Source organism: Trachemys scripta, chromosome 4 (genome assembly GCF_013100865.1).
Source record: "Trachemys scripta elegans isolate TJP31775 chromosome 4, CAS_Tse_1.0, whole genome shotgun sequence".
NCBI lineage: Eukaryota > Metazoa > Chordata > Testudines > Emydidae > Trachemys > Trachemys scripta.
Window position 1 is genome coordinate 128499580 of NC_048301.1, and position 17382 is coordinate 128516961.

At 41.3% G+C, this 17382-nt stretch overlaps 1 protein-coding gene across 2 annotated transcripts in view; it reads right to left on the bottom strand.

The window, feature by feature from the left end:
• Positions 1-17382, bottom strand: part of MAPK14 (mitogen-activated protein kinase 14) — a 51191-nt gene that overhangs the window by 15023 nt on the left and 18786 nt on the right. For both annotated transcript variants that reach the window (XM_034767464.1, XM_034767463.1), the window contains exons 3-8: positions 11130-11188; positions 5311-5422; positions 4753-4782; positions 4194-4241; positions 3583-3697; positions 2716-2787 (exon numbers count right to left, since the gene is read on the bottom strand). In XM_034767464.1, coding sequence (XP_034623355.1) covers positions 2716-2787; positions 3583-3697; positions 4194-4241; positions 4753-4782; positions 5311-5422; positions 11130-11188 — 436 coding nt within the window. The remainder of the gene's footprint in view (positions 1-2715; positions 2788-3582; positions 3698-4193; positions 4242-4752; positions 4783-5310; positions 5423-11129; positions 11189-17382) is intronic.

The following is a 17382-nucleotide window of genomic DNA, read 5'->3' on the forward strand; positions in this document are numbered from 1 at the left end:
TTCACCAGTAGATTTCAAAGCACTTTATAAAGGAAGTAACATCCCCAGTTTACAGAGGGGGAAAACGAGACACAGAGAGCTGAAGTTACTTGCCCAAGGTTACCCAGAAGGCCAATGGCAACCCCAGTTCCCCTGAGTTCCAGTCCAGTGTTCTATCCGTTAGGCCACTCTGCCTCTCTTATATTACAAATCCTATTTGAGACATTTTAATTACATGTCTTTGCAGCTTTTTTGGTTACATCTGGCAGAAGAGACATCATCTGAATCATCTGAAGTATAAGCAACCTTTGTTAGAGACTCTGAATCAGTATTCTCCTGTTTATATTCTGAATTCAGGGTGCCAGTGCTTCCAGGGTCAAATGTCAACAGCAGTAATATTTTTGCTGATACAGCTATTCTGGTTTCTTTTTCTGCAGCAAAAAGCCAAGTGTCCAAGCGAGACCACCTGATAAATTGGTTGCCAGCAATTAGGTAGTTTTTGTCTATTCCTCTCTTCTAGACTCCAGACAAAGAGGAGGGTGGGAGAGAGAGAGAGAGAAGCAGAACTGGGGATCAAGTAGCCCAACTGAAAAGAGGGGAGAGGAAAAGGAGATGATGACTGATTTCGAATGAGAGCATATTTAGCAAATTTAGAGGAATGAGTGAGATCACAGTTAGCAGGGAAGGAAAGGAAGTAGATAATGCAAAGCAAGGAGAGGAAGAAGGATGTGTGTCTTACTATTCAGTAAGACACACTGAAGGAGGAAGAGAAAACATGCAACAGAAAATGACAAGTGTAATGAAAGGAAAAAAGCAATTGGGTTTTGTTTTTTTTAAGACCTAGGAAAGTGCTTTCCAAGATTACATCTTAAATAGTAAGTTAACATATTAAACATTAATAGAAAACTGAATGACAATATGTTCCAGTAAATAGATGTAAATGTTAGTGCTTATGCAGACACACTGCAGTCGAGTGTGTGGTGTGGGGGGAGTTTTGGTGAAAGGTGGTTAATCTCTGTCAAAATCCATCCCTATATTTAGATGTTACTCAATCACTTCTGCCAGGGATGATGTTTATCCCTAGTAATTTAATGGCTGTACTAAAGTTTTATTTTTTTCTTTGAAACACACCAATTTGTTCCAAATAATATTTTTTTTGTTCTAATTCCCTGGGGAAGATATTCCTAGATCAGTGGTCTCCAACCTTTTTATGCCCAAGATCACTTTTTGAATCTAAGGGCAACCCAGGATCTACACTGCCCCTTCCCCGATGCCCTGCTCCGCTCACGCCATTCCCCCCGCCCTCTGTCGCTTGCTCTCCCTCACCCTCACTCACTTTCATCGGGCTGGGGCAGGGGTTTGGTGTTCAGGAAGGCGTGCAGGCTCTGGGCTGGGACGAGGGGTTCACAGTGTGGGAGGGGGCTCTGGGCTGAGCCTTGGGCAGGGGGTTGGAGTGTAGGAGGGGGTGAGGGCTCTGGGAGGGAGTCTGGGTGCAGTAGGAGGTATGGGGTGCTGGCTCTAGGAGGGGGCTCCTGACTGGGGCATAGTGTTGGGGTGCAGGAGGGGGTATAGGGTGGGACTTGGGGTTCGGGATGCAGGCTCCAGGAGGGGGCTCAGGGATGAGGGTTGGGGTGTGGCCTCCTGATGGGCAGCACTTACCTCTGGAGGCTCCTGGTTGGTGGCGGATGCAGCGAGGCTAAGGGCCTAACCCGGCCCCAAACCACTCCCGGAAGGGGCCCAACATGCCCCTGCGGCGGGCACATGGCTCTGCCTACTGCCCCTCTGCAAGCACTGCCCCCGCAGCTCTCCCGGCCAATGTGAGCTGTGGGGGCGGTGCTTGCAGGCAGGAGCGGCACGCGAAGGGAGACCCCCGCCCCAGGCTGCACTGGCCGCTTCCAGGAGCGGTGTGGGGCCGGGGAAGGCAGGGAGACTGCCTTAGCGGTAGCCACATTGCACCGCTGAAGACCGCAATCGACTGGGAGATCTTCTAGGATTGACCAGTCGATCGCAATCGACCAGTTGGTGACCACTGTCCTAGATGCTCCTGCAAAGGATTTATTCGTCCCCTAACAAATTACCCTCTCTTGTAGTCAAGTATCAGAGGGGTAGCCGTGTTAGTCTGGATCTGTAAAAAGCGACAGAATGTCCTGTGGCACCTTATAGGCTAACAGACGTATTGGAGAATAAGCTTTCGTCGGTGAATACCCACTTCGTCAGAAGCATTGAAAGGGGGAATTGAACCCATCTGATTAAAATTAGTAAGTGTCTGACAAGGGAGCTGGATATTTGGAACAAATTGGCAAGCGATCCCTGGCCTAACGAAGCAGGAAAATCGCTGCTTTAATAGCACCCCATTTAAACACACAGGGAAGGTCACCTTACTGAGAAATAAGGGATATTTTATACTCGTAAAGAATCTGCAATAAGCACAAGCAGGATGCAATAGGGATATGGGACATATTGTGCCATTGACCAAACCCAATACTTTTGTCAGACTGACAAGGCGAGGGACTCCCAGCAATTGACAACAAGATAGTTTTAGTAATGGCAGGCACCAGTGAAGAGAAAGAGTTCTGCCTCCTTTTGCACAGTAATGATTTCTCACGTGGGATACACCTAGCCATGTCTGGAACACAAGAAGTCATCACTGAAAATTTTATTTTCTTGTGAAATGGGTGAAAGTGAAGAGCTCTAATTTACATTCCAAAAGAGAAAATAAAGTTTTTAAAAGGATACGGTCTGTACCAGGAAACAATGTTCTTCCAGTCAAGAGCTCAGCCATAATGCACCCCACTGACCAAATATCAACTGAACAAAACAAAAACAAAAAGATAAATGTAGTATAGGAAAAATAAAATCTCAACAGAATTACCTTTATCAATAAGTAGAAATAAGTCCATGCTTTGGCATTAAATACAACTTATACCATGTCCCAGGCCAGCCAACAATGTTCCGTCACCCTCAGCTGACACTTGACGAAGCAAACCTAATACCAAATTAGATGAAAGTTTCCCCAGCTGGGCATAATGCCCATCAGACATCAAAGTCCACAGAGGAAGAGGGAAAAGCCTGTTCAAGGCAGGCAGATGTCTGTGGGATGGATTTGCACAGCTACAAGAGGGCCTGGTCTTACCCCGTCATACCCAAATGGAAACAGATGGAAAAGGAAGGCCACAAAACCATCCAGGGGGATGTATACACAAGTAAAGAGGAGAAGGTGACAGGAGAACAGAAAAAGAAAATAGAGGTATGCAATCAAAGGAGCACATTTATACTATCTATCCCTATAGGAAGTCATGACCTGGCAAAATGAGAGGAATATCTATGAGGACGGATATTTTGCTCATTATACACTCAAGAATTGTAAGTGAATTATTTAAATGAAATCCTGTGAATGCTAATGTAATGACACTCATGCTGTGGTTCATGGACAGCTGGCTGGCCACACGATGCTGCCTCCTCCCATTCAGCTTTACTCAAGTACAGTTGCTATAGTTGCCCCAGTTGCACACTTACAAATGGAAGGAGTGTGTGTGTCCATAAATCCCTATCAAGATGAGAGCTACACTATAAAAATGTGGGAGAACTCCTCTGCTAGTGTACCTGTTTGGTTGTAATGCATCCAGTTCAGCATGATCTCAGGAGCCCTGTACCACCTGGTAGCCACATACCCAGTCATCTCATCATCCGTGTGCCGGGCCAAACCAAAATCCAGAATCTGCAGAACAAAAAAAGAGAAAGCCGCACATGGTTGCAATGGAAAAATGAAACCCAAACTCTTTAGAACAAATAATCAGGCAGTTTTGAGACTGGGTGGAGAAAGAACTGGATGGAACGATGCAAAGAGTAGATTATGGAACACAAATTAAGGCACTAGACAAAAATAGAATAGGCCTCAAGTATCAGCACTGAGACAGAGTTGTGTGTGCATAACTTGCCGCTAACTGTACTGTGCTCAATTCCAAGCCAGAGTTGTTAGCTTTTACTCTCATGAGCACTAAATTCACACAACACGTAAAAAGTTAAATTGGAGTTTAGCACAAACCTCCTTTCAGCCCCTTGAAAACACACAACAGGTGAGGACTAAAGTATTCCAGGCATTTTAAGTTGAGCTATTAAGAAGCTGATTTGCTTAAGTAAGTTCTGCATCTTCAATGTTCACCATAACTACTCAAATCACAAGTCAAACTAAGTGCACACTATCGCCAGATTACCTTCAGCTCACAGTCTTCATTTACAGCTAGGTTACTAGGTTTTAAGTCCTAAAAAAGAAGGAAACAATATTAGCATCAGTCTTGCGTAATAATGTAGTAGCTGCAGCTATGGCAGAGGCTATGCATTGTCTGCATTTGGCATTAACAACAATTCAGATAAGAATGCAACTTTTTATAGTGGGGGGAAGGGGAGTCTCATTCTAGAGCCAATTTTTACTGAGTTTTCTCCTGTTCTCATAGGCGTTCTGTATAAGCAGCAGTTAGTCTTTTCAAGATTCTCTCATAAAAGGTTAATTAAGCCTCACTACCTCTATTAAGGTAATGAAGAGAGGAGTAATGCAATCTACCCAAAAAGACACAGCAAGTCAAAGCAGAGATGGGAACAGAACCCAGGAATCTTAACATCATTTTCCCACTACTAGACCACTTCCTGCAATATTACCCAGCAGCTTTCATCCCAATTCTACAGGTGCTGTGATGAATAGATTCAATGTCACACCTTTTAAATATATTGATTTCAGTACATTTTAAACAAAGTTATCCTAGTACCAATACTCACTCTGTGTATTATGTCAGCCGAATGGATGTACTGTAACACAAGATTACAGATATTTTACAGATCAGTATGAGTAAACATCCTCCCATGTCCTTACTACTACAGCATATAACCGCCCCCCGCCCCAATTCATTTGCAGTAGGAATGAAGTCGGACTTAAGTGGTGCATAGGCCTTCCGTGGGTCATATGCACAAAGATGTTTCATACTTAGTCTGTTTCCTTCCAGACACTGAAGAATTCACTGTTATCAACAATGAAACTAGAATAATTATATAAACTGCAGGGATAAAAGCTCCACTATGCACAGAACAGCTCTTATTCATAACATTCCAGACTCAGCCCATTGCTATGGGCAATGTGAGAATGTTTTCACACTGGTGGAGCACTATAACAATACTGAATCATTAAGTGGACAGGAGAAAGGCCAACAGAAGTTTACCCTACATTCACTAAGAGAGTGAATAAACTCCACAATCCATTCGTGTTAATCTCTTTAAGTAGGATTGTACACTTCAGGAATTTCCATCTCCCCAGTATTTTGATAGGACTGGTGCAAGTACCTTCAGACCCCGAAGAATTTGGTATATAAGAAACTGTACATGGTCATCTGTGAGCTTCTGACATTTCACAATATTGTTCAGATCAGCCCCCATGAGGTGGGTCACCAGGTACCTAGAAACAAAAGGAAAGGTAGGACAGGGTGAGTCACCAGGAAATACCCTTTTCTCCCATGAAAGACAATTACTAAGCAAACTAGCACTCTCACAGGGCTTAAATGAAGCTTTGCTTCATACAGAACAGGATATTAGAATAACTGACCACTATGGAGACATCCTTTCTGTTCCTCATACACTCCTGAATGAAGCGTTTTCTTGTTCAATACAGATGACTAAAAGGCAACTCCATTTAAGACTCCTCTTTTCTTTCTATAACCTTTCCTCAACTAAGAAATATCTGAAGTAGCAGAGCAATTTTCTTCATTTGCATGGCATTGGGAACATACTGGGACATTTGCAAGTCCAGGTGAGTGGTCATACCAATGCTTCACAGGAAAGCAAAATACCCATGCTGAACAATGTTCTATGGGATGGAATAGTGGGTGGAGCAAGAAACTCCTTGACCCCAGTGGCAATGTCAGCTTATGTCCTGAAGCATGAAATTGAATGCCAGTTTTCTTTGGGATATGAAGTGTCCACTGCTTTCCAAACTACCCATCCATACAAACAAGCAAAAATATTGGTTTGTAAAGTTCTGGACTACATTACTTCAATCCTATATGTTCAGCGAGCAAAATAAGCTACACTGAGTCTCTATTAGGAGGATCTGATGATATAGCTATTCTTGCAAACCTTTACTAATGCAGATATGGTGCTACCAAATGTAAAATGATTGGACAAGGATTTCCTCAGTTATGACACCATAACAATGAAGGTGTTCAGGGTCTATAGAGTCTGCCTTTTTTCCCCACCTTCCAACAACAACTACGAAGAGAAATTAAAAAGCCAAGAAATTGTATTTTAAACACCAACGATAATTTTATGTATAAGGATTTTACTCTAATTATTGCTAGTTACTTTCAATGATAAATGCACCTTATTCCAAAGATACAATAGGTAGCTGGCCATCCATCCAAATATAAATCCACACAAAAAAAACCCCAATACTTTCTATTTTTGTTCTTCTCAGTAGGAAATTTACATTCAAATTTTTATTTTAGCATTGTTCCAGATTAAAGAATGATAAATTCTAGAGAAACTAGAAGCTGTGCCCCTGCACATTCTCACTATACTTTCATACTGAGTTGGTCCTCTTTTTCTATTACTGCAAACAGGCAAAATTGTGTTGGAACGAGTAGGCCTTCTAAATGTACCTAAAGACATGGTTCAGTACATCCAAGAGAAAGAGCAGATTGTGAAAGACCATTTGCAATGTAATAGTTTTACATTAGGAAGCCCAAAATGACCTAACTTCAGAAGTTTAGGTATTTTTCATAAAATTAAGTGTTTAAAAATCAATCAATCAATCGAGCTAACGTGCTGAAATTTTTTGGAAACAATCTTCTCTGCTGAAACAGTACTTCAAATAAGATACTCTGGACTCTGCTATTCTGTAGTGCTTCTCCTAATAGACATTGCTGCCACAAACCCATAAAGAACATAACAATGTTTTGCTATGAAGCAGTATATGAGCAGAGGAGTCCCTGTATATTCTCCCCTATTCCCTCTGGTAGCAAAGGGCCTTTACCAAGCTCAGAAGCAAGGGTTTTGTCATCTAAATCGTTTAATTCTGAATGGTGCAGATTTTGTTTGCAGTGCTAAGGATGGCAGGGGCTGTTAAACTCTCACTGTATAGTAGTACATGAAACTTAGGGAGATCTCTCCCCGTCAGAAGTCTATGGGTATCTCTACAATGCAAAAATAAAACCACCCGACAACTTGCTGCAGAGAGTCTCAGAGCCAATGTACTTGGGGTCAAAAATAGCAGTACAGACATTCCTTTTCGGGCTAAAGCCCAGGCTCTGAAACCCAAGGGGGATAAGTCTCAATTAGCAGCGATGCATAAATGCAGAGCACCTTAAAAACACCAGAAGTAACATTTTTAAGAGAACTTAAATTCCACCTTTAGAAGCGTCTTTGGCATTTCAGTTCCTAAGTTCCTAGTCACTTCTGTAAATTTTACCCAAGACCTTTAAATTGGCTTGCTCAGGAAAAAAATCTCTGTGGAGAGAATCTAAAAATTGGAGCTCAATCTTCTATAGCTCAGTTTTGTACTTGTTTATGCAAGCCAGGGTCTTCACATTGGAAACCCTTCCCCAACGAAGGCAAACCTGCATCTAAAATCATGGGCATCAAACCACAGGCAGTTTTCCTTGTTGCCATAGTCACTTTTGCACAATGCATTTGTATCCTGCCAAATCAGAAAAGCTAGTGTTGTATGAGGAATACTGCCACTCATTCAGTCTGGTTTGAGCGGATGGACAGCTGCGACCTTTCTTCTGTGTGGCCTAAGTTCAAAGCACTCCACTGGCCTTAACTCGGAAATCCTTGATCGTCTAGCAGAAGAAGTATCCCTTAGCTATCTTGGACTCTCTGGGGTGGTAATGTGTAGCTTTTAAGTCAATTCCTATGGAGATCTGCAGTGTATCTGAAAAGTCTTCAGGCTCATTAAGCAGCAGCCACGTAACAGGGAATTCTTTTGTTACCATAAACATCCCCTTGATTCCATGTGGCAAGCAAAGAATGTTGTGTCGATGCATCAGGGCCTGGGACACTGGCATTAGCACAGCACCCTGAATCACAAGTTACACCTAGCTCTTACATTGCTTTCAGCCATTTCTATCACATTGCTCTATAAAAAGGTTGTTAAATCACCACCATCTTCTACAGATGGAAAAAGTCCATACGCGTGAATTGCAGCAATGGCAATATGATGGAACAAAGGATGTGAAGGAGATAAACAGGTACCCATGGACCCCTGGTGTGAGGATATGACCCATCAGCACCAAAACGTTTAGACTCTGAGGGCTGCGCCGCTGTAGCACTTTAGTGAAGACGCTCCTATGCCGATGGGAGAGCCTCTGCCGTTGGCGTAGTTAATCCACCTCCCCAAGAGGTGATAGATAGCTATGGCAGAGGGAGAAGCTTTCTTGTCGACATAGTGCTGTCTACATGGGGAGCTAGGTCGATATAACTACGTCGCTCGGGGTGTGGATTTTTCACACCCCGAGCGACATAGTTATACCAATACAGATTTGTACTGTAGACCTGGCCTGAATCTCCAGAGGCTTTGAACAGTCTTGACCAAGAGCAGCTGCAGAATGACTACAGCAGTTCAGCATCAACTCAGTATGTGTTTCAAGCTGTATCTAAAGTATCAGTCTCAAAGCATGGAGGTGAGCATGACATGAGGTGACCTCAATGTCCTAAAGCATGACACAGCTGAACACTTCAAAGGAGTCAAAGTGCAACCTTAGGACTTCATGCCTAACTTGTGTTGAAACCAAGTGCACAATTAACACCCAGGTGGCTCGCTCAACTACGGCATTATAAGATACTTTTTACCTCTCAACTTTCTAGCTGATTTAGCCTGGTTCTTGGCCTCAAGTGCCCAGGAAAGTGTTAAATGCTCACCCCAAGTCTTGACTATTTGCAGACAAACCTGAATTCAGATAGGACAGCTGTGGTTCTTCTCTAAACATTGAAAATGGCAACCATATTGTTGGCCATTGAATCCGTGTATTGACCACTGTGCGAGCCAAAGGGCTGCTTCTTTTTTGATGTGGGGGGAGGGGCAAAGAAAAACAAAATGGAGGCAGGTGACCTAAAGTGGTAAGACCAGATGACTGAGAAAGAGGCACAACGATTGAATTCTAGTTTATTTAAAGAAAGCTGAAGGCACTAGGCTTAGTTTTATTGAGCCAAAAGAGAGATATAAACAAGTAGTAACTGAAAGACAAAATAGCTATTGTGGCTCCATTTAGCTAGTGCATAGTAATGCAAGGGACTCATGGCTGGAAACAAGAGATCCTGGCCTGTTTAGCAGGAGCAGGAATGAGCCAACCAAGTATTGTCTGGTAATGGATTTTACCTAGGAGAATCCTGCAAGACATGTTAATGGAGCACAGACTCAACAGTAGAGATCTGCTTTAAGATATGCCTTTGAAGAAAATACAAATACCCCATTTGTCAAATGCTACTATCTGCAAGCCAGCGAAGAGGTCACAGTCCCCAGAAACCACCATCCTTCATATGCCAGTGGACTAGCTGAAAGCAGACTTGTAAGAGCACTCTACGTTAGGCATACAACAGTTAACAGAGTAATGTCCTAAGTTTGCATTAACAGAACATGTGCTCTCTTGTCCTTTGTGCTGCAGAATCACACTTGTGTGGGATCCAAGAACAACTTACGGATCTAGATATCCATTTATCCACTTCCCCTCTGTCTCACCCTTCATCTGTCAGGATCAAAGACTGTATTTATACAGCTCATGACAATGCCTTGTCAACTGCTTGCAGCAGCTCACAGCTGTATCCTGCTATAAGCCATTCCCAGGCATATCACGATTCCAGAAACATAAACCTGTTCCATAAGGGGCTGGAATTTGGTGATAAACTATAGCAGTTTTGGAGTCACTAAAGTAACCAAAAAAGACTGCTTTCATACTCTCTTTCCAGGTCAATTTCACTGTTTCTCAAAGTTAATTGGTTTCATCTTTAGTCCAACATGAGACACAAATATCTACTGGATTATATCTTTTAAAAATTTATGAATAGCTTGGCACAGGTGGCCTTATTCCAGATAAGGTAAATGTTAATTTCCCAATCCAGTCAATCTCTTCCAAAGCACTCCTACCCACCAAGGCAGGTACCGAATGCATTGCCTGAGTAGCACAAAGGGAGATGACCAGGACACCCCACTATATATTCTATGGCTTCAAAGAACTCATGAATGCACTACCCCTTTCCTACTTTTTTGTCATTTAAAAAGAGTGATTATTTTACATCTTTCGACAAGACTAATGGAGCTAAAATGGGGATTTTCAAAAGGCACTAAAGGAAACTGGGTGCCTTTGAAAATCCCAGCCTAAATATGTATAGGTTGGCTCAGCAAAGAGTAAACAGTGATGGGAGGAACACAAAGGATATCTACTAGTACTTGAAGGGTATAAATATAAAACAGGGAAGGGGTTGTTTATGGCACAACAAGGAGATATCATTAGAAGTAAGAGTTTCTGGACAAGGAGAATGATTAGGCCTTGAAATAATCTCACATGCGATGTAGCAGAAGTCCCATCAGTTCAGAGGTTTGAAACTAGACTAGACAAGGTACTAGCAAAAAGCACTATAGGGAACAATCCTACACTGGCAGGAGGAAGGATGAGACGATTAATAAGAAATTAGCGCTAGAAAAGACCTGTAATTCTAAAACAAAATTTAACTATAATCCTCATAATCCTTCCAAATTTCAACCATGTACCAAGGGTAGCTAGCACTACTATAGTAGTTTGTTTGCTTATGGCGGGGAAGGAGGGGAAAGCAGGAGAGAGAGAGAAGAGAAGCAGGGGAAGATGTAACAGTCTTCAAATATGTTAAGGGCTGTTATAAAGAGAACAGTGATCAATTGTTCTTTATGTCCACTCAAGGTACGACAAGTAGTAATGGGCTTAATTTGAAGCAAGGGAGATTTAGGTTAGATATTAGGAAAAGCTTGCTGTGGAATCCCCATCATTGGAGGTTTTTAAAAACAGGTTGGACAAACACCTGCCAGTGATGGTTTAGTCACAGTTGAGGGGCTGGATTAGACTTCTCAAGGTTCATTCAAGCCCTACGTTTCTATAATCATATATGCTTGGGCTGCAGTTTTCAAAGATGTTACCTACACATCATTGAATTCTTCCAGTGACTTAGCAGGTGTGAACACATCCAACAGACCAATCACCTATAAAGAAAAAAAGGCAAAAAATGAGAAAACTGAAATATATTTTGTAATATAATCTGATCTACTTCATAAGTGGTTAGTTCCTGTACTGGAGTAGAAAAGATTCACTCCATCTTACTTTTTTCTTCCAAACACATCAAGAGGCCAGGGGAGGAGGGAAGAAATTAGTTTTCATGATCCTGAATACAGCTTATGTTCTTGCGGGGAAAAAAAATCCAGTTTCAATCCATATGGTTGCCATTTTTACCCCAACCATCCAAAAAAAATCAAATAGGGAAAGGTGAAAAATCAAGTAAAGCAACTTGATATTATCACTTGACACAAATGCTATATTCAGCGTTGTTGTAGCCACATTGGTCCCAGGATATTAGGAGACAAGGTGGGTGAGGTAATATCTTTTATTGGACCAACTTCTGTTGGCGAGAGAGACAAGTTTTCAAGTTTACACAGAGCTCTTCTTCAGGTCTAGGAAAGGTACTCACTGCTAAATACAAGGTGGAACAGATTGTTTAGCATAAGTAGCCAATGCATACTGCAAGGGTCCATTCAAGGTGAAGTTGGCAATTAAACCCCACCCCACCCCCAGTCACAGAGAGGAAAGGAGAAAGGGAAAGCAGCTGGTGGGAAGGAGGGTTGTTAGTGGATTACAGATTTTTGTAATAAGCCATAAATCCAGTGTCTCTATATAGTCCATGATTTTTAGTGTCTGGACAAGTTATGAATTTAAGCTCCCAGACTCATCTTTTGAAAGTGTTATGCAAGTTTAAAAATGCTACATGAAATACTGGATAATCTATTAGGGAGGAGGAAAAGAAAGCAGTGGATAACTGAAAGTTTAATTACAAAACAAATTGCTTTTAAAGACAGCACAGTAGAGAAAGCATACAATTGAGGTTTTAAAATCAGAATTAATTGGATTGAGAAGTAGTAATTCTTTCCTTCTAAATTAAGTTATTGGTGGAAATAATTCTAATACTATATTGATCCAAAACACCTTTAAGATGCCAGAGACCAAGAAGGTATTGTTGAAAAACTGTACATCAAATATAGCAAGAGTCTATACCTGTCTGTGTTTTCATTATCCTTTGTTAACTATTTGTTAATGCTTGGCTTTATAACTCTATGATGTTTTATTATAATGCCTGATTACATTCAGATAGAAAATAACAAATAAAGAATGGTCTCTTTTTTTTTTGGATTTTTATCTATTTTGAAAATGTGTATAACAGGGTCTAGTTAGTTTTTTTGTTAAATAAAATAATTCAAGTCACAGAGAATTTTTCAAATATTCTTCAATTCCAGTCTTCATTCTGATCTATGGAGTACACAAGAATTTTAATACAGAAGTTCTTTACCCTTAACATGATGACTCCCCATTTTCTAGATGTCAATAGAGAAGGAAATCAAAATGAGTGAACACAAAGTTTTAGTTAACAGGTCTAAATACCTCTTTTCCCAGTGAAGATCCTGACCTGAGAGGCAATACAAACCCGTGCAACTGATCAACACAGAAGGACACAGGTGTAAACCCTAGTTTGATAGGTTACAAAACAAAATATCCCAAAGGTTTTGTGGTGAGATCCAGTATAGGACAGAATATGTTTTAGGAAACCCTACAGCTACACACTACTTGAGTGACCAGCAAAAAAGTTTGGCTATGAAACAAGGTGGATGAGAAAAAGATACACATCAAGATAGGAAGTTAGAGTCCTGGCCATACATATGATTAGACTGTATGCTTCGCAGTAGAGATTCCATGCCTTTTTATTTGCATTATTAAGGTGCTTAGCAAAATTCTGGGCTCTGTAATCAAAAACAAACCTAAGATGCAAATGGAAGAAATCTTCCAGGACATTGATTCTAGTCCCCAGCTATCACAGGCAACCACATCATATAATCCCTTTCATAAATTTATCAAGCTCCATCTTGAAACGAATCAAGTTTCTTGCCCCCATTCCTCCTTTTGGGAGGTTATTCCAGAACCTCACTTCTGCAATGGGTAGAAACCTTCTTCTAATTTCCAGCCTAGATTTACTCATAGTCAGTTTATACCCATTTGTTTTTGTGGCAACATTGTCCTTTTTCTTAAATAGCTCTTTTCCCTCCCTGGCGTATTTATTGAGTGCAAGCAGATCCCCTGGGACCCTTCATTTTCCTAGTCTGAACCAGTGGTCTCCAAACTTTTTTGATCACGCACCCCTATCAGTAAAAAAATTTTTGAGCATGCACCCCTGCCGCACCGAAGCAAAAAAAACCCAAACACAAAACGCTCGGATTCCCACCTGATGAAGCAAAAACAAAACAAAACAAAAAAAACGCTCCTCCTGCCGCGAACCCCCAAGGATCCTCTTGCGCACACCCCAGAAGTCTATACAACCAAGCTGTTTTAGTCTCTTCTCTATTCCTCCGATCGTCCCAGTAGCCATTCTCTGCACCTATTCCAATATTTGTAATAAATCTATCAAATTAGGTTTGGTACTATGATGACCAGAATTGTACCCAGTATTATAGAGGTGGTCTTACCAGTGCTTTCTACAATGGTATTAATACTTCCCTACCTTTATTGGATATACCTCTCCCAATGCAGCCCAGAATCTCATTTGCTTTTTCAGGGCTGCACTACACTGGTGGCTCATTCATTCTGTGACTCAGGTCTTTAGCCTCCTCTGGCATTTCCAACAACGTGCCCCCTGCTTATAATGGAAATCTTCTTCTTAGTCTGTAAGAGCATGAATTTGCACTTTGTACTATTCACTTTCTTCCCATTTTTATTACTCCATACCCTCAAGGTCATCCAGTTCTTGTCGTATTCCAGTCCTCCTCTGTGTTGACAATGCCTCCTAACTTTAGGTCATCAGCAAATTTCATTAGCACACTCCTACTTTCTGAGCCAAGATCAGTAATAAAAATATTAAACAAGACCAGTCCCTGAGGAACTCCATTAATAACCTCCCTCCAGTCCAACAACTCCCCTTTCAGCACAACCTGTTGTTGTCTCCCTTTGAGCCAGTTCCTTACTCACCTTACAATCCTTGTACTAATTCCCATATTCTCCAGTTTAACTAGATGCTTTTTGTTTATTGTGATTGCATTTACGTAGATGTTCAAGTCAAGTGTGTAAATCTAAATGTCTTAGCCATTCAATTGCTTGGGAAGGGCACTGTGTAATCACATGAGGGAATCAGGCAGCCCTTGCTGATGGATGCTAATTTCCCATGTGGCACTGTATCAAACGCTTTACTGGAGTCCAGATAGATTAGATCGGGGTGGGCAAACATTTTAACCCGAGGGCCACATCTGAGTATGGAAATTGTATGGCGGGCCATGAATGCTCAAGAAATTGGAGTTTGGAAGGGGGTGAGCGCTCCGGCTGTGGGTGCGGGCTCTGGGGTGGGGTCAGAAACTAGGAATTCAGGGTGTGAGAAGGGGGCTTCAGGCTGGGGAAGGCGGGTGGTGTGCAGGGGTGGGGCTGAGGGTGCGGGCTCTGGGGTGGGACTGGGTATGAGGGGTTAGGGGTGCAGGAGGGTCCCCGGCTGGGCCCGAGGGGTTCGAAGGGCGGGAGGGGGATCAGGGCTGAGGCAGGGGGTTGGGGCACTTATCTCAAGCAGCTCCTGGAAGCAGTAGAATGTCCCCCGTCCGGCTCCTATGTGGAGGCGCGGCCAGGTGGCTCTGCGTGCTGCCCCGTCCCTGCAGCTCCCATTGGCCTTGTTTCCCAGCCAATGGGAGCTGCGGCGCAGCACTTGGGGCAGGGGCAGCATGCAGAGCCCCCTGGCTGCCACTACGTGTAGGAGCTGGAGGAAAGACATGCAGCTGCTTCCAGGAGCTGCACAGAGCCATGGCACGCACAGAGCAGGGCAAGCCCCCAACCCCACTCCCTGGCTGGAGTGCCAGAGCGGGACAAGCCCCGGACCTCGCTCCCTTGCGGGAGCTCACAGGCCAGATTAAAATGTCTGAAGGGCCGGATGTGGCCCCCAGGCCATAGTTTGCCCAACTCTGGATTAGATTTACCGCATTTCCCTTGTTTAGAGAATCAGTTCTCATCAAAGAAAGATGTCAATTTAGTCTGGCACTATATTCTTTTCTTCAAAATTTGTTCAAAAAAGTCTTTCATATTATTGAGGTCAGACTAAAAGATCTGTAGTTGCTTGGTTCACTCCCTCCCACCCACTTTCTTAAATAGAAATACTGTGAATTTGCTATTCCTCAGTCATATAGTACCAAACCCAATTTGATAGATTTATTAAAAATACTTGTAATTGTACCTACTCTTTCTGTATTCTGGGATGGAGATTCTCAGGTTCCCCTGACTTGAATATATTAAGCTCTGAGTTTTGCTTCCACCTTAGATGTGGTAATTTCTAATTATCATACACCCATTCCCATTTGCCTTCCTGCCTTTGTCTCCATGTTCTATATCATCATCCTTATTGAAAATCAATTTGATTTAAATAATGATTTAAATCACTAGTCAGGAAGACTATTTAATCATGGATTTCTACATAAAAGTGCATTCTTGCTTGTTGTTATAACTTTAATACATATTCTTCACAACTCAGAGATAGGTTTCATTTTTAGAAGGTACACACGATACATTTTTTAAGTGATTTATTTTGAAAACTTTTCAGATTAGTTTTACCACTATATCAGAAAATGTATGATTGTTTGGTTATTTCATTTACCAAAGGTAATTGAAGAAGATATTTATGAAGTCATTCGGAGGTGAACTATCTCCAATTCAACAGGTTAATCATTAATATTTGGAGGATTTTGTTGCCATGCTGTATTAGGAGGAGAACATCACAAGACAGACATTTAAATTGTTTTATTTAACTAAAACAACATTATGTATTTTGGATTTTTTTTCTTCAACAGCAAACATATAATATTTTAACAAAACAAGCATAAGAATTTTTGAATGTAGTTAAAAAGTCAATTTTTTTAAAACCAGGTTTGTTTTTGTTAAAATTGTTTTTAACTAAAATAGTTAAATGAAATTTAAAAAAAAAATTAAATTGACTATGTCAGCCAGGTCAACATGAGAAACTTAGAATATTGGCTTCTGCAGCTAACTCAGTCGTCTTCACCTTCATTTTTCAGTTTGTTCATAATCTGGAAAAGAAAAACAAGCTTTCCTGCTTTTTCAGGTCCCAAACAATTTCTCAATTTGGAATGAATTAGTCCAAAGGAAGAAAATATTCTTTCTACACTGCAGAAGAAGCTACTGCTGTTAAAAGTGAGATTATCACTTCAACAGTCTCTGAATCCGAGTGCTTAAGTGATTTCCACCAGTTCACTGGTGTGACTTTCTTTAAAACATCATCAGCAAACATATATTTTTTGAATGGTTCTTATTCCCAAACTGGGTCTCTTTTAGGACCTGCTGCCATTATAGGTTTTCCCATCTAGTGAGAGAATGGTATGGTAGATCTCAAATCAATTAAGGTTACACTCAGAAAGACCTCAAGACTTGCTGCTCAAAGAGTTTCACTTTTGTTTCTACTGCCTGTCCCTCCCTTCTCACATTTATCTCCAGACTTCTCCTTGTCAAGATATATTCCGCCCCCAACAATCTTCTATTCATTGAACTTTTTGAAACTTTGCACTTTTAGAGAGAGGTAAGGTACATAAATTTGCAGAGGGACAATAGGGTTGAGGTCTGTTATTTCTCACCTCTATATTTTATTTATTTAAAAACATTTTGCTGTTAACAAGCATGTTATCTCTGGAGACACAAATCCACCGTTTGAGAACTGCAAAACTAAGCATTTCTGATGGTATCTTCTAGACTGAGCATTGAATCCCATTGGGTAGATAGAAAGATTAACCTAAATAATCTATACAGAAGCCCCTTGAGCCCCATAAAATTGGGTCCCTAATCCATGAACTATTGGAACTCATTTACAAAACTTTTCTTAAACATTACATGAATATATTGTCTCATACTATAGAATTAGGATTTATAATCCCTATTCCATGATGAGATATCTTAATTAAAACTATCTTTAGATAGATTTTTTCCCTCAAAAAGCATTTTAACAAAAAAATCTGATTTTTTTAAATCATTGATTTTTATCCACCCTGTTGAAAACTGAGGCAAAGTATTCATTTAGGTTTTGAGACATACCTAAATTATCTTATCTCGACCCCATCTTCACTGCAAAGTAGCCCCACTTCCTCTTTCCTTGTTTTCTTTT